Source organism: Lactuca saligna, chromosome 8, assembly GCF_052625555.1.
Source record: "Lactuca saligna cultivar CGN05327 chromosome 8, ASM5262555v1, whole genome shotgun sequence".
Lineage (NCBI taxonomy): Eukaryota > Viridiplantae > Streptophyta > Magnoliopsida > Asterales > Asteraceae > Lactuca > Lactuca saligna.
The window spans coordinates 177,474,634-177,491,179 of NC_136424.1; the positions used below are offsets into that span (position 1 = coordinate 177,474,634).

A 16,546-nucleotide genomic window follows, 5' to 3' on the forward strand; every position below is an offset into this window, starting at 1 on the left:
CTATCAGACCATTTATATGAAAGCATTTTTCAAGAAAGGATGAACTCCTTTTAATAGGTGGTTCGAACATTGTCGGTCTCTAACCCGATCAATTTATACCCTTTAATCCAAAAATTCAAAAGGACATGATAGAGAAATGCATACAAGTGAAATCAATAGAAGATTCACATCAATGAACACTATAAATCAAGCTAAACCAAAATAAAAAATTAATACATTTGAAATTCCTAAAACAAACCAAGGAAGACTGAAGACACCGATTTGAGGTATATATACAATCGCTTTAAAATGTTGAGAAGCTTGAACTCCGTGAGACGAACCAATGAAGCTTGAATAAGATGACCTCGCTCCAGAACACAATGCATAATCGACAAAAAGCCCTAAAAGCAGAAGTGAAGTAGCTTTGGGAGCTAAGAAATCACTTTGGAAATCACAAGTCATGTTGGAAAGGTGATTCATCTGATTAAATTTTTTCTTGAAAACAAAAAAAATCATTAGGAAGGCGATTCATTCAATTTAATTCTTTTCTTGAAAACTAAAAAAAAAAAGTCAACTTTAGGACTTGGGAGAAGGACCTCTTAAAAATGTATCATATATAAAATATCCAAAAGTATATTAAAAAGAAAAGAACAAAATTCGAACACAGGTCATCCAAAGGGTGTTGCGTAGGGGCCTCAACCATCTCAACTACAAAAGCATTCGATTATTTTGTTGCATAGTATGTTATATAATCTTAAACTATATATGTATTAATAATAATTTGTGGGGGCCCCGAGATTTAGCGAGGTCGGGGGTGGTCGCCTAACTTACCCTCCCTCTAGGTCTGACCCTAGTTGAATTATATCAAATATGTTCATCTAGTTTTAAACTTCTTGTTTGTGTTTGAAATCCTATTTTTGAAGATTTTTCTTTTGAAAAAAAAAACAAGTTAGGTAACAAATAATTTGTTTATCTGGGTTATAGGTAATCCGGGTTTGGGTCCATCAGGTATGGGTAAACCGGGTATAAAAACTGGAACCGATGTTAGGAACTGGAACTACTTTTTGGGGTCGAAACTGGTTTTTGTGAAAAGTTTAAAACATGCATATTTCATTCTTTTTAAGTTGGATTGACATACGGTTTTTTCCAGCGTGTAGTTTAGAGTTTTACATGATTTTAGACTATAAATTTATCATTTTTAGTTTTATATTCATTGATTTACAGTTCCCCAAAATCGAGATACCAAAGCTGAAAATTTTTACTTTTTCAGCTTTTTGTATTCTATGGAAGTTTTAAAATATGCATATCTAATTCGTTTGAAGTCGGGTTGACATATGGTTTTTTCCAACTTGTAGCTTATAGTTTTCTACATGATTTTAGACTATAATTTTGTCATATTTGGTTTAATATTCAATGACTTACAGTCATTCGAAGCCAGGATATCAAAGTTGAAAACTTTCAACTTTTCAACTATTTATTTTTATACTTTGTATTACGTGAAAACGTTTAAACATATATATATATATATATATATATATATATATATATATATATATATATATATATATATATATATATATATATATATGATATAGATCCGGTAAGAATTTTTTTTTTTTGGTAGAAAGGTAAGAAGTTTTTTTTCTACATGTTTTTTTGACGACAAAAAAAAAATGAATCACTAGATGATTCATTTGTAAGATGATTCAGAAGAAAAATTCCCAAAAAAAACATCTTTATGATTCATTTTTAAGTAAATTAAGAAAAAATTCATTTTTATGATAATTTTAGTGATTAACAACAAAATCATTGTATAAATGAATCATTGAGATGTTTTTTTGAGAATTTTTTCTTATGAATCATCTTACAAATGAATCATCTAATGATTTATTTTGTTTGTTCGCGAAACAAATATGTAGAAAAAAAACTTCTTACCTTCCTACTAAAAATTTCCTTCTTATTTGATCTTGACTATATATATATATATATATATATATATATATATATATATATATATATATATATATATATATATATATATATATATATATATATATATCGTTTAAAACCAGATTGATATTGATTTTGTCAAATTTGATTTCATATTCAATGACTGATAGTCCCCCGAAGTCGGGATATCAATAAAAATATTTTCAAAATTCAACCCACTAAGTAGTGAGTAATTGCAAAAAAATTCCGTTATTTTTGGGTTTTCCGATTCTAAACCCATTTTATCCAGTTCCAACCTACCCACTTTGATGTTTCCGAGTTTTCGGTTCTAAATCCACTTTACCCGGTGCCATATCGTGAATCGAATCGGAACCGATTCTCATATACCGGTTCCGTTTTCGGTTCGACAAAATTCTGATTCTGGGTTCGAGTTCGGGTTTTAGCTCGTTCAGAACAAATTTGAAGAAAGCATGTGAAAATTTTGATTAAAGGCCTTAAATATTGGGAGCACCTCATCTTAATTTTTAGAATTCGAAATTCCACCAAGTTTCAAAAAATGATGATCATTTAATGTGTTTTATTGTCTTTTTTTTTTTTAAAAAAAAAACTAATGCTATTTTAGTTTTAATGAGTTTATTTGTACAATTTATCTTTTGCCTCTTTGGTTCATGGGTTTATTTCCACTATTCAAAATTGTTTCTTCATTTTTAGTTATATTTGTCATTTGAAAAATTTGTCCCTTGTGATATAAAAAAGGTTTGTTTGTTTTACATCCTTTTCAATTTCGTCAAGTTAACCCCCTCTGTTTTATCTTTCTTAACAAACTACACCCCAAAACACACGTCTTCTCCATATTTCGAAACTATCAGTCTCTCCATACGTTAGGCACAGTCCTGAAGCACTGTATAAATCCTCCGTCGTCTTTAACACCGAAATTTTCAGGCACAGTCCATGCGTCTCGCCATATCACAGGTATATCCGCAGAATCGCATTCCATATGTGTTGCTCCCATAATTTCGATTTGAGATCTCCTTCTTGATCCTATACTTCTAATTTCAAACATTCACGAAACAACAATTGGAAACATGATAGAATTAGTACTTATGTTTTTGAAATAAGTATGATCATCGAAAGATATATTCAGTTGTTACTCTTCAAATTCATCAATGCTTAAATTATCACTTAACGAACAAGTGATCAACACATCACTTTGTAGTCTTCAGAGGTAAAAACGCGTTTCTCCTTCTGCGACGCGCTCACGCTTATTTGCTCCTGCGACAGTCGACAGCCTCTCAGCCGCACGCCTGCCTCCTCCCTCCGCCCTCCGCCCTTAGCCGCACACCTGCATCTTCCTCCTCCCTCAGCCGCACGCCTCCCTGTAAGTTTCTCGATCTTCTTTAATAAGTAGATTATATATTGTGCTGATATAGAATGTGATGTTGTCTGTTTTATTCTTCTACTATAAAACTTGAGTGACTTGTAAGTTTATCTCGCTCATGACTTTCCGCAATCTGTAACATGTTTGGCATTTTCCAGTTTGAGTTTTTGTAACTTCTAATAAGACATGTGTTCATTGCATTACTCCTAACAAAGTTATTCTAGAAAGGGGGTTTAATGTATAGAATTCAAGGAACTATTGTATTATGTTCTAACAAATCTTTGCACAGAGAAAATTGTATTATGTTGCATTGATTTTTAAGCAATTCTTGCAATTTGTTATGAAGTTAGCATGTTTGTATTATGAACTTGTAATATATTTTGTTAACACGTTCATGTAATATGTTTGAAGAAAGATAATCACATTTGAAGAAAGATAATCACATACATAGACATGTACATTAGTTTAAAGGGTCAATGACTAATTTATGCAATGCATTTACATGTTACTACAAATTCATGAACGAAATGTATTTCTTACCAATTTATGCAATTGTATTCCCGTTTTTTACCATATTTAACCAATTTATATATGTATAAATTGATCGTTATTCACTAACAAATTGCAACCTGTCTGCATAAATTGGCAAGAAATTCACTTCATTTGCTTGATTTGGTAAAAACATGTTCATTCCATAAACAAGTCATTAACCCTAGTCTGAAAAACAGATCCCAAGCATTTCTACAGTGTCAAACTTTTACACATTATGCTTGTTTATCCTTTTTCAGTCATGATTTGGAAGAACTGGATCCATTTCTAGTGCAACTGTAAGTAACAACACAAGCATTGCTAAACTGCATGATAAGTTCTAATGATGTTCAAATCCAAGATAAAATGGGTAGCACTTGGAGGTCTGGTTCTATCATTTCTGTCATTGCTTGTACATATGTTTCTTGCAAATACAAGTGCAGAGCTAGTACAATACCACGTGATGACAAGGTTTCTTGAGGATCTAAATGTAAATGTCATGGGAAAACAGGTAATAATACTTGTACTTGAGTCTTGACCTGAAGTTCTGTAGGGTAATTCACTGAGGATGAGAAGGGCATTCATGTCTTTTTGTTCTATCTGGTTGCTGTAGGGTGGTGCATCTAGAAAGTTGTGGAAGAAGGTCAAGCCTTTAGAGGCTTTGCAGCCATATGCAAACCCTAGGAAGAAATATCCTGGTAAAACTTGCTTTGTATTTGAATGAGTTTACTATACTTTGATAGATATTTATTTTGAAGTACATTGATGTAATAGGAAGAAATGAAAGTATGATGCTATTTCTTGCACTTAATCCAAATTCTGACTCTACTTATTTCTGAAAATTTGTTTCAGTTCCTGTACACAAGAACAATGGGTTCATACATGCGAAAATCTTTGGTGGGTTTGAGAAGATCAGATCATCTGTATGTAATGTGTTCATTTTCATGTTAACTTTTCTTCAGTAATTAAATGTTGTCTATTACTGAAGATTCATACGGGTTTTCCAATTTGCTAGATTTGTGATCTTGTTACCATATCCAGGCTTCTCAATGCTACTCTTGTCATCCCAGAGCTTCAAGAAAGTGTTAATTCCAAAGGCATTGGGTATGTTCACAAGTCCTCTAACAAAACAAAAGGGTAAATCGTAAATTACAATTTTTGTCCTTTTGGTTGGTTGTTTTTAACAGATATGGTCCATTTTTTTTTCCATTTATAACCTTTTTCATCCCTGGTAAGTTTTATACTATTATTGTCATATGTCTTTCTTGAAGTGGACACCTTCTAAAAGGTGTCATCAAGTCCTGGCATGTGTGTTGCACATGAGGGTATTTAAGTCTTTTCACTATTCTCTCTTTGAAACATATTGCATCCACGATGTCTTTGGAAGGGTTTTGTTTTTCAGTGATGAAGGGGGATGGATGAAAATTAAATGCCTTTCAATATCACAATTAGGACAAGTGGCGACAATATGTGTCAAAGAGAGAGAATAGGAAAAGACTAAAATACCCTCATATGCAACCCACATGGCAAAAAGAGTGACAAAATACTAAAAAAATGAAAAAACCGGACCATATCTGTAAAAAGAAACTAAAACAGGGACTGAAAGCGTAACTTACCGAAAGTAATATCAAGCAGCAATCTTTGTATTTTATCTTGTAACCCTTTTTCTGTATGTTATTATTATTCCATGCAGCTCGGAATTTAAAAGCTTCTCATATCTTTACAATGAAGAACACTTGATAAATTCTCTTAAAAATGATGTAATCATTGTAAAAGACCTTCCACCAAAGCTGAAGGAGGCAAGAAAACGTAAAGAATGTCCGATTTTTAAGCCCAAAAGCTCAGCTTCACCCGAGTATTATGTCAAACAAGTGTTGCCAAAGTTAAAAAAGGGGAAAGTTATTGGATTAGTGATCATAGATGGTAGCTGTCTACAGGTACTAATAATAGCAAGAACCCTTTAATTCCTTACTATAATATAATATTTCAATGTGTTTGAGGTTTTATTTAATATTAAACAATCATTAAAGTTGTAGTATCCGTGTTTTTATCAGGCTATCCTCCCACCTAAATTGGCTGAATATCAGAGGCTTAGATGCAGAGTAGCATTTCACGCGCTTAATTTTCGTCCAGAAATTTTGTCATTGGCACATCAGATGGTGAAAAGGTTAAAGTCGTCTTAATATTTTTACTTATTTCCCTTTTCCCCCCTAAACTTTTCAATTTCTTAATTACAATTTACACAGGTTACGAGCTTCAGGGCAACCTTATCTTGCATATCATCCTGGTCTTGTAAGAGATTCTTTAGCTTATCAAGGTTGTTCTGAGCTTTTCCAGGTTAGTGAATTACATTAGATATACACAATATGTATGTATGTATGTATGTATGAGTTTCACCTATCTTTTTATAGGATGTTCATACAGAACTCATTCAGTACCGAAGGGCACAAATGATTAAACAAAAACTTGTTCATGGAGAAACAAGTGTTGATTCATATATTCAGAAAGCAAAGGGGTTGTGTCCACTAATGCCGGAAGAGGTGACATGGATTCTTCTTATTCAAAGTAAATGGATAAACGAGGGTATTAATGTCTTTTTATTCAGGTGGGACTTCTTCTACGGGCTATGGGGTACCCACCAATGACACGGATCTACTTAGCAGGTTCGGAAAGATTCGGTGGTCAACGTGTAATGATCCCACTACGTGCTATGTACACAAACTTAGTAGACCGATCAAATCTATGCAATAAATACGAACTAAACAAATTACTAGGCACCGAAACACCACTTCCTTTATCCCCCTTCAATTACACTCCCACCAAAACCACCACCGAGTGGGACCAGGCCGGCCCTCGTCCCCGCCCTCTGCCACCGCCACCAGGGCGGCCGATTTACCAGCATGAAAAAGAAGGGTGGTATGGTTGGATTGCAGAGAAGGATTCGGAGCCGGATCTTTCGGCGATTGATTTGAGGGAGAAAGCTCGGAGGTTGTTGTGGGATGCGATTGATTATGTTGTGTCGGTTGAGGCAGATGGTTTTTTTCCCGGGTTTAATAATGATGGGACTGGGTGGCCGGATTTTTCGAGCTTGGTTATGGGACATCGCCTTTATGAAATGGCGTCTTCCCCAACTTATCGACCTGATAGGTAAATATATAAATATACAAAAACTAAAGGGTAAAATGGTTATTTACCTCGATCCAAAAGAGAAATAGGGGTTGTTTGATATGTTTTTATTAGGTAGGATAAAAAATTAGGACCGACTTGGTTAGATTTAGATTTAGACCGTTTGATTCCACAAGTGGTTGGGTCGGACTTAGTCCTGATATGCTTCTTACTGGGTCTGGTAAGAAGGCGGACCTTGAGTCAATCAGATATCGATTCAATCAACAACTATCAAACATTCCGATAATCTTTGTATATACAACAGTTATAGAATGTTTGGCGTAACAGCTGAAAACTAGTTGTTATATGAAAAGCTAGTTGATAATTGAAAAGCTAGCTGATTAAAAATAGCTAATAAGCTTGCTGAAAGATATAAGCTTAAACTAGCTAATAAGCTTGCTGAAAGATATAAAATGATATTTAAAGAATATGTTTTCAATAATTAATTAAGAAATATATTTGAAAATTTTGAAAAAACTCCTCAAAAGTTAGTTAAAGTAGCTTTTAAAAAAGCTAGTTTATAAGCTACTTTTTGGTTTGTCAAACATTTGACAATTTGAAAAAGATCAAAAAATAAGCTAGCATATGAGCTACTTTTTGGTTTGTCAAACATGAGAATTTAAAAAAGATCGAAAAATAAGCTAGCTTATAAGCTACTTTTTGGTTTGCCAAACATGACAATTTAAAAAAACTCGAATAATAGGTTAGTTTATCAGCTAGCTGTGGCGTGCCAAAACACAACCTTAAGCTAAAAAAAAACATTATTTTAATGTTAAAAAAAGAACCATGCCCTAGCTATTTATATGAGTGTTAACTTTTGACTTGAAATTGAAAGAACTACTTAATTGAGAAAGTCATGGTTAGGTTTTTCACATAAGTCCTAAGTTTTTACAAATAGGATACAATATAATACTTTAATGTGGTAGAATTTTTGGAGTACAATTATAAAAAAATGGAAGTGAAAGTATGTTGCTATTTGTTGCATATAATGATATTTTCTCTGCAGGAAATTTCTTGCGAATCTGTTCAACAGCACTAGAGACAACCTATATTTCCCAAGACGAAATTGGACACTTGCAGTGCGTAAACATCTAAACAACAGCCTTGGAGATGAGGGACTAAACCGTCAATTCCATCAATCAAAACCAAGCTCCTTCCTTTCCCACCCAATCCCAGAGTGCACTTGTACAATCTTTAAACAATTTGGGAACACCAAGTGTCCTAAATGGCTCAAAGACAGTTTCACAGAATCCAAAACACAAGAGACTAAAATAACAGATGAAAATGAACAACAACCTGATGATGAAACCGATGAATGGCAATCGGGTTCAGAAGATGAAAACCAATCAAAAGATTCGACATTTGAACAAGATTCTGAAATAGATCCAAACGACTAAAAAGATATACGGGTTATTATTATTATTATTTTTTTTTACTTACATGATATTCTTTTTGATAGAGGCTAATAAAAGTCGAATGCAGTTAAAGATGGGTCCCACCATGTGTTGTCAAATATTACGAACAACACATGGAAATACAAACATGGTATAAGTTTAGGTTCATTGGTTTATTCATTTTTATAGATGATTTGTATATTGATTGAAGGCTTTGAGCTCATAAGAAGTAGGAACAATTGTCTTTGGATGCACCTATGTTTGGTATAATCTTTCTTCATTTATATAGCCCCTTTATAAACTTGTTAGGTATTGGTTTGGTATGTAGCCCATGAGGGCTACAAACGAGTTGGGGTTTTTTTTTTTTTTTTTTTTTTTTTTTTTTTTTTTTTTTTTTTTTTCAAGTTATTCGAAAGTTATAACTTAAAATAGTTTTATCAAGGAAAACTAGCCGTGATTTACTTCTTTTTTAAGAAGAGTAATAGTAATTGGTAGATAGGATGACCGGATGACAAGTGGATGCCTAATGGAACTAGCGATAGCTGGTCATTGACAAAATCCTCCATTTTTAGTATTTTTTTTTTTTATATTTATTTAGGACCTTAATTAGAAGGACTCTGTCAATTTTAATATTTCAGAAATCCTACAATACCTACAAGATTTAACTCCATCTATATAAAGGATTTTGTACGCCTTTTCTTGACATTTTGAAATAAAAAATATTACTCCCCTTCGAGTTTCTTGAGCAACTCTTTTTTCTCATCTTAAATTGGCTTGTGTGTTTGTTTATCGATTCTTATCCCTAACATGGGTATGTTGCATTATTTCTTTGGACTAGAAGGGAGAGAAGCTGAATATGGAATATTTATTAGTTAAACGAAGTACACAAAGGATTTGTCTAAGATAATAGGAATAATAGGAATGATGAATTGTGTCGATGCTCCAACACAGATGAATGTTAGCAGAAAAGTCATTTCTAGAGCACAACGAAGAAACGATGAGCCTACAACAAGAAATTAACTCATACAAGAGCGTACATTGCATTCCCAATTCGAGATGTCTCCAAAGTCATGCACCATCTATCCAATATTTACTTTGGTGGAGAAAAAAAAAATCCTAAAGTATGTAACTAGTACAACCAAATTTGGACTATGGTATACGTAAACTCGAAGTGTTAAGTTGATTTGGTTCTCAAAAAATGATTGAGCTCGTTGTATTGAGTAAACGTATTCATGCTTGGTAGTAGAGCAGTAGCTTGGAGTTTTAAGAAACAAAACTTCAATTGGAGGAAGACTTTATAAATTATATAAAATATAATTTTTATATTTAAAAATAAATAAACTAAAACAACATTAGCGGTGACAGACATTTGCAACGATAAGGTCATTTGTGATGACGGGTAACTCCAAAAACCTTGGCTGGAAAAACTCTGGTCCGTGTATCGGAATGGTAATAGCGGCGCTTCCATTTGCGACAACAGCTCCTTTTAGTGACACACGTAATAGCGACGACTGTAATAGTGAAATTTTTATGAGTATCAGACACACAAAGTAATAGTCACGGCACATTAGCGATGACATGCTGTCGCTACCTTAGTGATGATTTTTATAAACAGTTGTGATGACTTTTGTCGTGCTAATCGTCTATTTTTTTGTTTGCCATTGGATGATCAAACCCAACATCTTCCTCCAATTGAAGCAACAAGTATTTGAATACCAGTTGTTATGAGTATGATATGGGGATGATACATTGTCGTTGCTTTCTTATGCGAACATACACTATTAGTGTTATCACTTAAGAACTTCAACAAATGATAAATGATTTCTTGCACACACAAAGTATATACTAAAACAATAAAAGAAATAATACAATATTTAACATGGTTCACTTGATCGAAACTATGTTCGTGGAGAGAGAGAGAGAGAGAGAGAGAGAGAGAGAGAGAGAGAGAGAGAGAGAGAGAGAGAGAGAGAGAGAGAGAGAGAGAGAGAGAGAGAGAGAGAGATTACACTTTTACTTAGCTTAGGGTTACATGATTTCATAAGGGGTCTATTTATACAAGTAAGTTAACCAAAGTTTTACAATAAGGCCAAACCCAAAAAACTCTCACCGCTATGGGAAATGATGCATATACATGTCGAATCTTGTACAGAAACTCAACCTCCAAAATTCCCTTCCTGGTCGGCGCTGACCCAAGCCCCATGCTTGGTCTGGCTAGTGGGACCCCATGTTTGGTCTCCCTAGTGGCCATAAGGTTAAAAAGAACATCAACTTCCACAACCAATTTACAATCCCGGGTCAATTCAAGGATTTGATGTTTTCCAATATAAAATTGAAGGTGTCAAAACATTATCCATTTCAACATGTTTAATGGCATGATTCAAACTTTAACCGATGATCGGTATATTCTTACAACGAAGAGAAATCTCATCTCCTTAAGTGTCTTCGACGACAAGGGTTACATATTTTCAGTTAGATGGAGTGTTTTGAAGATCACAAAAGGTTCTCGAGTTGTGATTAAAGTCGAGTTAAGGAAGACTAATGGTCTTTACTATGTTCGAGGCACTACCATTATAGGTTTTTCTAAACCTGTGTTTTCTACAAATCCTCTGTTGGTTCAACCTTACAAACCCAAAAGGGTAACATTCAACAATTCGGTTTTGACAAAACCAGATCCGAACACCAAATTTGAACTTTGCTCAAATTTTGTTGGTATTTCAAATCAAGTCCTTACGGACTTTTGAACACTATGCTTTTCGTTTTTATTGATGATTGAATGTTACGTTGTTGAAGATTGGTTTCGTCCCAAGGTGGAGTTTGTTGAATATGCTCTAAAAACAAACAATGCATGCACAAGATTTTCTGTTGGCAACACTTTCCGGTAACCATCGCTAAAAGGCGTTGTTATATGTGCTGTCAAATTCCTTGTTCCCTAAGGCTGCATTTTTTTGTTTGAGATTTTTTATTCCTAGTTTTTAGAGTTGTATTAGGAGTCTTCTCTAGTCTCCTACATATTGTGTTGGGGAAATATAATAATAGGATGATGAGGGAGAACCAAATTCCTTATGGATCGTGTAAGGTCACTGTAACAGCCCGAAATCCAGGTACTCTTCTATTTAGCCCTTCATCTTTAAATTGTTGCCATTTAGGGTTTTGCATGTTGGGCGAGTACGCTGGGCGTACAAGGAGTACGTTGCGCGTACTCGCGCGCTTCATTTAAACACGTTCACCCTCGGGTACGCTGGGTGTAACCGGTCCAGACACAAAAACCCTAATTGTGGTGGTTGGCTATAAAAGGAATGTGATGGATTGATTCCCCAGCCACCATCCCTCAGAAAGAAACCCTAAGAAAGTGTTCCTTCGTTCCTAGCCCTTTTGTGTGTGTTCTAAGCTTGGTGGTATCATTTCAAGGTAGCAAAGGAGGAGAAGAATCCTTTGGGAAGGCTAGAAGTTGGTGTTCAAGTGTAGATCCGGGCTTAGCAAAGGTTGGAGCTTCATTCTAAGGTAAAAAGTTCGAATCTTGACTTGTAGTTCTTGTGGTATGCTTTATGGACCATTTTCTAGGGTTTTGGTCCCAAAGGTGGAGACTTTATGAGCAAATGGTCTCCATTAGCTTAGATCCATCATATTTCTGGTCTAGTTGAGTTGTAGACTCACAAAAAATGTAATCTTGGACGTGAAAGTTTAACCATGCATGAGATCTAGATCCTTGAGTTGGAATAGAAAGATGTTAAGGAGTGTAGGAGCCTTTACAGCCATGCCAAGGCTTAAAGGTTTCGACTTTATGGGTAAAGATGCTTAAATAAAGCCGGATCTAGAAGTTGAAGTAATGGCTTAACCGATTAAGACCAAAAATAAAGAGTGTTTAGAACTGAAGGTTACGCTGGGCGTAACTCCCAGTACGCGCAGCGTACTGGGTGGAGACCCCGATTTCTGGGTTGGCGATGTATGCCCTGCGTACATCAAGCTGTACGCCCCGCGTACTGGAATGTTGACTTTTGTTGACTTTTAGGGTTTTGGTCAACATGTGGACTTTGAGTCAAGGAAGGGTAAAATGGTCTTTTACCCTCTAAGGAATGATGATAAGGGGTAAAGTCTAGTTGTGGAAGTCTATATTAATTAAAATAATATTCGTTATGATTAGGCGAGGTTGAGTCTTCGTTGGGATTTGGAGATAGCGAGTGCGCGAGATTCTAGACTTTCCACGAGGTGAGTTTTCTCACTATACTGTACCCGAAAGGGTTTTTATTGTGTGACCGGAAGGTCGGATATGTTATGAGTTATATGCATTGTATATGATAAGTTAATCGTTTATATGTGCTATGTATGATATGCTTGATATGGGTCAGAAGGCATTATGTTATGGGCCGGAAGGCGTATATGTTATGGGCCGGAAGGTGTTGTGATGTGGACCATAAGGTTGACGCAGGTAGGACCGGAAGGTTTACCGATTCGGGATGGAAGTCCCCTGAGACACATGGACCGGAAGGTCAGGGCCTGGAAAGGCGTATGTGCGTAAGTAGTATTTTGGGGAACTCACTAAGCATTTATGCTTACAGTTGTTGTGTTATGTGTTTCAGGTACTAGCGAGGACCGTGGGAAGGTGTCAGCATGATTGTACACACTGACGAAGGAACTGTTTTATCATCATGGGATGTATTTTGTTACAATGACATTTGTCACACATATGATTTCAGAATATTAAATGTTGGTTTTTGATGTTTGCAAAAATGAAAATTTGTTTTGAAAATTCACGTTGTTACAGTCACTTTTCAAACTGATATTTCCACCCTGGGTTATAGGAAATACAACCTAGGATAATCTAAAAGGTTACTTCTGTATCTAGGCATTAAAACACATGCCAAATTGTCAGACGGATTCTGTGTTTGTTGTAGAAGAAAAAGAGTTGAGAATGGTTCTCTATGACTCAAAAGAGGAGCTGTATATATGCACGACCAATTAGAGTTTCTATCTTCTAAAGTAGTTAGCATAATCACAAATTTAATGGCTTAATCAAAAATTAGAATTCGGTTTTTACAGAATGAAACTAATTCAAATTTTCGAAGACCTTTTGGGGCTCTACCCCTTGGAGCTTGCTGAGCTCACTATGGGCGCTGCCCCTAGGACCCTGCAAGGGAGTGCGAACCCCTTGACCCCTGCCATTATGTTGTATCGGTTTATAATTCGATCTTATATTCGCATGCACTCTATATTTACCGAACATATAATATAGAGTACAAATAATAAGCCCCTTAGTTCATATGTTAGTTTCATTTATCCAAAATGTTTGCTGACACTAAAATCACCAACGTATAGGGATGTTAGATGTTATTTTTATTTTATCTCTTTTTACTGTTTCATATAGATCTGTTAGTTATTGTAACTAGGATGGAATTGGTATGGTATCAATATTTTTTTTTCATAAAACGTGTACCGTACCAACTATAGTTGGTATAAAAAAATTGCTACCGGTACCGTACCAAGTATAATTTGTGACAACCCGAAATTTCTATTTTGTACAAATCCTACATTCAATCAAAGTGAGACTTATTTCTGCTTACTTTTAGCTATGTTTAGAGTCCTTTTGGGTGTTTATAATCTTAATGCATCAAAAGAACAAATGAAAGGAAGTATCTTCTAGGGTTATTGCGCATCAATCAAGCATTAAACCCCATCATGAGGTGTTTACGGCCAAACTTCATGAGTTTGGGCCGTAAACTCATCTCTAGCCATGAAATCATGCTATAAGCATGAGTTTACACCATTTCTTCATCATTTCCTTCCTTTCAAGTTCAAGAACCTCCATTTCTCTCTCAAGTATCATAAGATCTTCATCCCAATCTTCCAAAAATGTAAGCATTTCTTCCCTTGATTTGTTGTTACATCTCCTTATCTAGTGGTTATACATGATTTCATCCATGAAATCCTTTCATTTTTATAGATCTTCAAGTGTTCTTCATTTCACCAAGAACACACACTAGCGTTCTTGGACTTTAAACACCCTTACAAGCTTTTATATTGGAAGTACTCTTGCCTTAACTTGTTATATGACTGAATCACTTAGATTACACCTTGAAAACACCAAGAACTCAAGAACAAGGGGGTGTTTACAGCCAATGCAATCTCCCTTGGCCGTAAACCCTAATGATTGGTGCAAAGTTTCCCTAACTCCTTCCTTAGCCTTAGAACTAGGTCTAGAACACTTCCAAAATGAGTAAAGGACCTTAAACATCAAAATTGTACAATTTACCATGAGTTTACGAGTGTAAACTCATTAGGGCTGTAAACCCTTGGCCGTGAACTCATGGGGAGTTTACTTTTGGGTCGTAAACTCAAAGGTGAAGCCCTATAACCCTTAGATGTAACCCTTTTGTACTTATAACACTTGAATCAAAGTGTTTTCCATGTTCTAGGGTATCTATAATTGCTTAATTAGTTGTTTAATCACTAATTAGATACATATATGTGTCATTATATGTTAACTAGGATCCGTGTGTGTCTTCAAGTCTTCACTTGACACTTAGCATCCTATACAGAAGTTTCATCCAAACCACTCACTACAGGTGAGTTCATACCCCTAAATCAACCTTTTAAATGTGTTTAAATGCTTTTATAGGGGGGGATACAAGTTGAATCATTTTAGTTATAATATCAATCACATGTGATTTATAACTATCAAACAAATGGATTTACTATACTTTTAACTGTTTTGTCAACAAAACTACTTCATAATGATTATCAAACTCTTTTACATGTTAAACTCTTTATAAAACTTGATCTTAGTTACCAAATCTTTACTTTCAATTCTTTAAACTTATATAGTGTCAAAATCATGTAATACATATATAGTTATATAAGTAAGGTTTGAAGGACTTAGGACTGATAACTCACTTTAATTCATGTTCCTTGTTTGGTTGTGGACTTAGAGTACCCTGTTGTTTGTCCGAGTGTCGTTTGATCCTTAGTTATATATTATGTATATATGTATATATATATATATATATATATATATATATATATATATATATATATATATATATATATAAAGCTTTTACCTCAGTCCCATCACCTTTGGGTAGCAAAGGTGTATAAACTTACTAAGTCATTCAAACAACATTTATAGTAAACTATAATAGGTATAGTTTAGAGGTGTACTACTTACTATTTTCTGCTACAATGAAACATACAAAGAGTCAGTTCATACATGAGTCAATACATACTATACACTATACAGAGAGAACTTACATTAGTACATACAATACATACATACTATAAACTATACAAAGAGAACATACACTAGTACATACAATACATACAAACTATACACTATACAAAAGAACATACTATGATGAGAATTAGAGAGAACATACACTACACTAGTACATACAATACATACATACTATAACATAAATGTGAGGCACTACTTCGGGTCATGGCGTCTCTGTCATGGATCGACTTGTAACCAGAGTCTTTTGAAGGGAGAGCGTGAATTCATGTATAGATCTATAATGTACTGACCGTCCTACACCTTGTTGCTAGCTACAGTGGGACCTGTAGGTCTTCGGGTGATGAATGTCATACCATCTCGACGTCTTTGAGCGTCGTGTATTACTAGGTCGATCAAGTATGGTTACAATTATATCACATTATACCTTAATTAACATTTGGTTTAAGGTAGTTAGTACATCAGTAGTTACTATAACATAATACTACAGTCCTTCATTATTTTCCCCATTACATTTATTTTGTGATCTTCACAAAAACAATAATGTACAAACTATATTTTATTAATGATAGTCACATTTGGGAGGAATACTCACTTTTACAATGAACAAACATACAACACATTTGATGCCTTGGTAGAAGGCTACTTTTAGTAGAAAATATAGGATTTTCTAGGAGATACAAAACATTTACTACAAACATTTACAAACTTATACATTCAACACTTACAAACATTTTCATAAAAACAATGACACTAAAATACTTATGAACTCACCAGCTTTAAAGTTGATAAACTCTTTCAAAATAACTTATATTCTTAGGTCATCAGTAGATAGGTACCGAGGCCAACTTTTGAGAAGATGGAGCACATTCAACACTCGTCTTTTATTTTGATTCATATTTTGGTGTCTTGTAAACTATATAGAAC

At 34.5% G+C, this 16,546-nt stretch overlaps 1 protein-coding gene across 4 annotated transcripts; it reads left to right on the forward strand.

Annotated features, from left to right (window-relative positions):
• The first annotated feature begins 2,752 nt into the window (after positions 1-2,752).
• On the forward strand, positions 2,753-8,680 carry LOC145013025 (protein EMBRYO SAC DEVELOPMENT ARREST 30-like). Of its 4 annotated transcripts, none has more exons than XM_078971829.1 (12): positions 2,753-2,901; positions 3,146-3,307; positions 4,096-4,346; positions 4,449-4,533; positions 4,688-4,758; positions 4,851-4,939; positions 5,529-5,772; positions 5,890-6,002; positions 6,082-6,172; positions 6,247-6,375; positions 6,441-6,982; positions 8,007-8,680. In XM_078971829.1, the coding sequence occupies exons 3-12, from the start codon at positions 4,179-4,181 to the stop codon at positions 8,395-8,397; spliced, it is 1,923 nt and encodes a 640-aa protein (XP_078827955.1). In that variant the 5' UTR covers positions 2,753-2,901; positions 3,146-3,307; positions 4,096-4,178; the 3' UTR covers positions 8,398-8,680. The 4 variants fall into 4 exon arrangements, with proteins under 4 accessions (XP_078827955.1, XP_078827957.1, XP_078827956.1 ...); XM_078971831.1 differs by having other exon boundaries at positions 3,211-3,307; XM_078971830.1 differs by lacking the exon at positions 2,753-2,901 and having other exon boundaries at positions 2,937-3,307.
• Positions 8,681-16,546: the final 7,866 nt, after the last annotated feature.

Excerpts from the sequence above, each read along its gene's own strand:
- LOC145013025 (XM_078971829.1), top strand. The coding sequence starts at position 4,179 with ATGATGTTCAAATCCAAGATAAAATGGGTAGCACTTGGAGGTCTGGTT. Across the intron at positions 4,347-4,448 it reads TAAATGTCATGGGAAAACAG|GGTGGTGCATCTAGAAAGTT; the intron begins GTAATAATACTT and ends TGGTTGCTGTAG. Across the intron at positions 5,773-5,889 it reads TAGATGGTAGCTGTCTACAG|GCTATCCTCCCACCTAAATT; the intron begins GTACTAATAATA and ends TGTTTTTATCAG.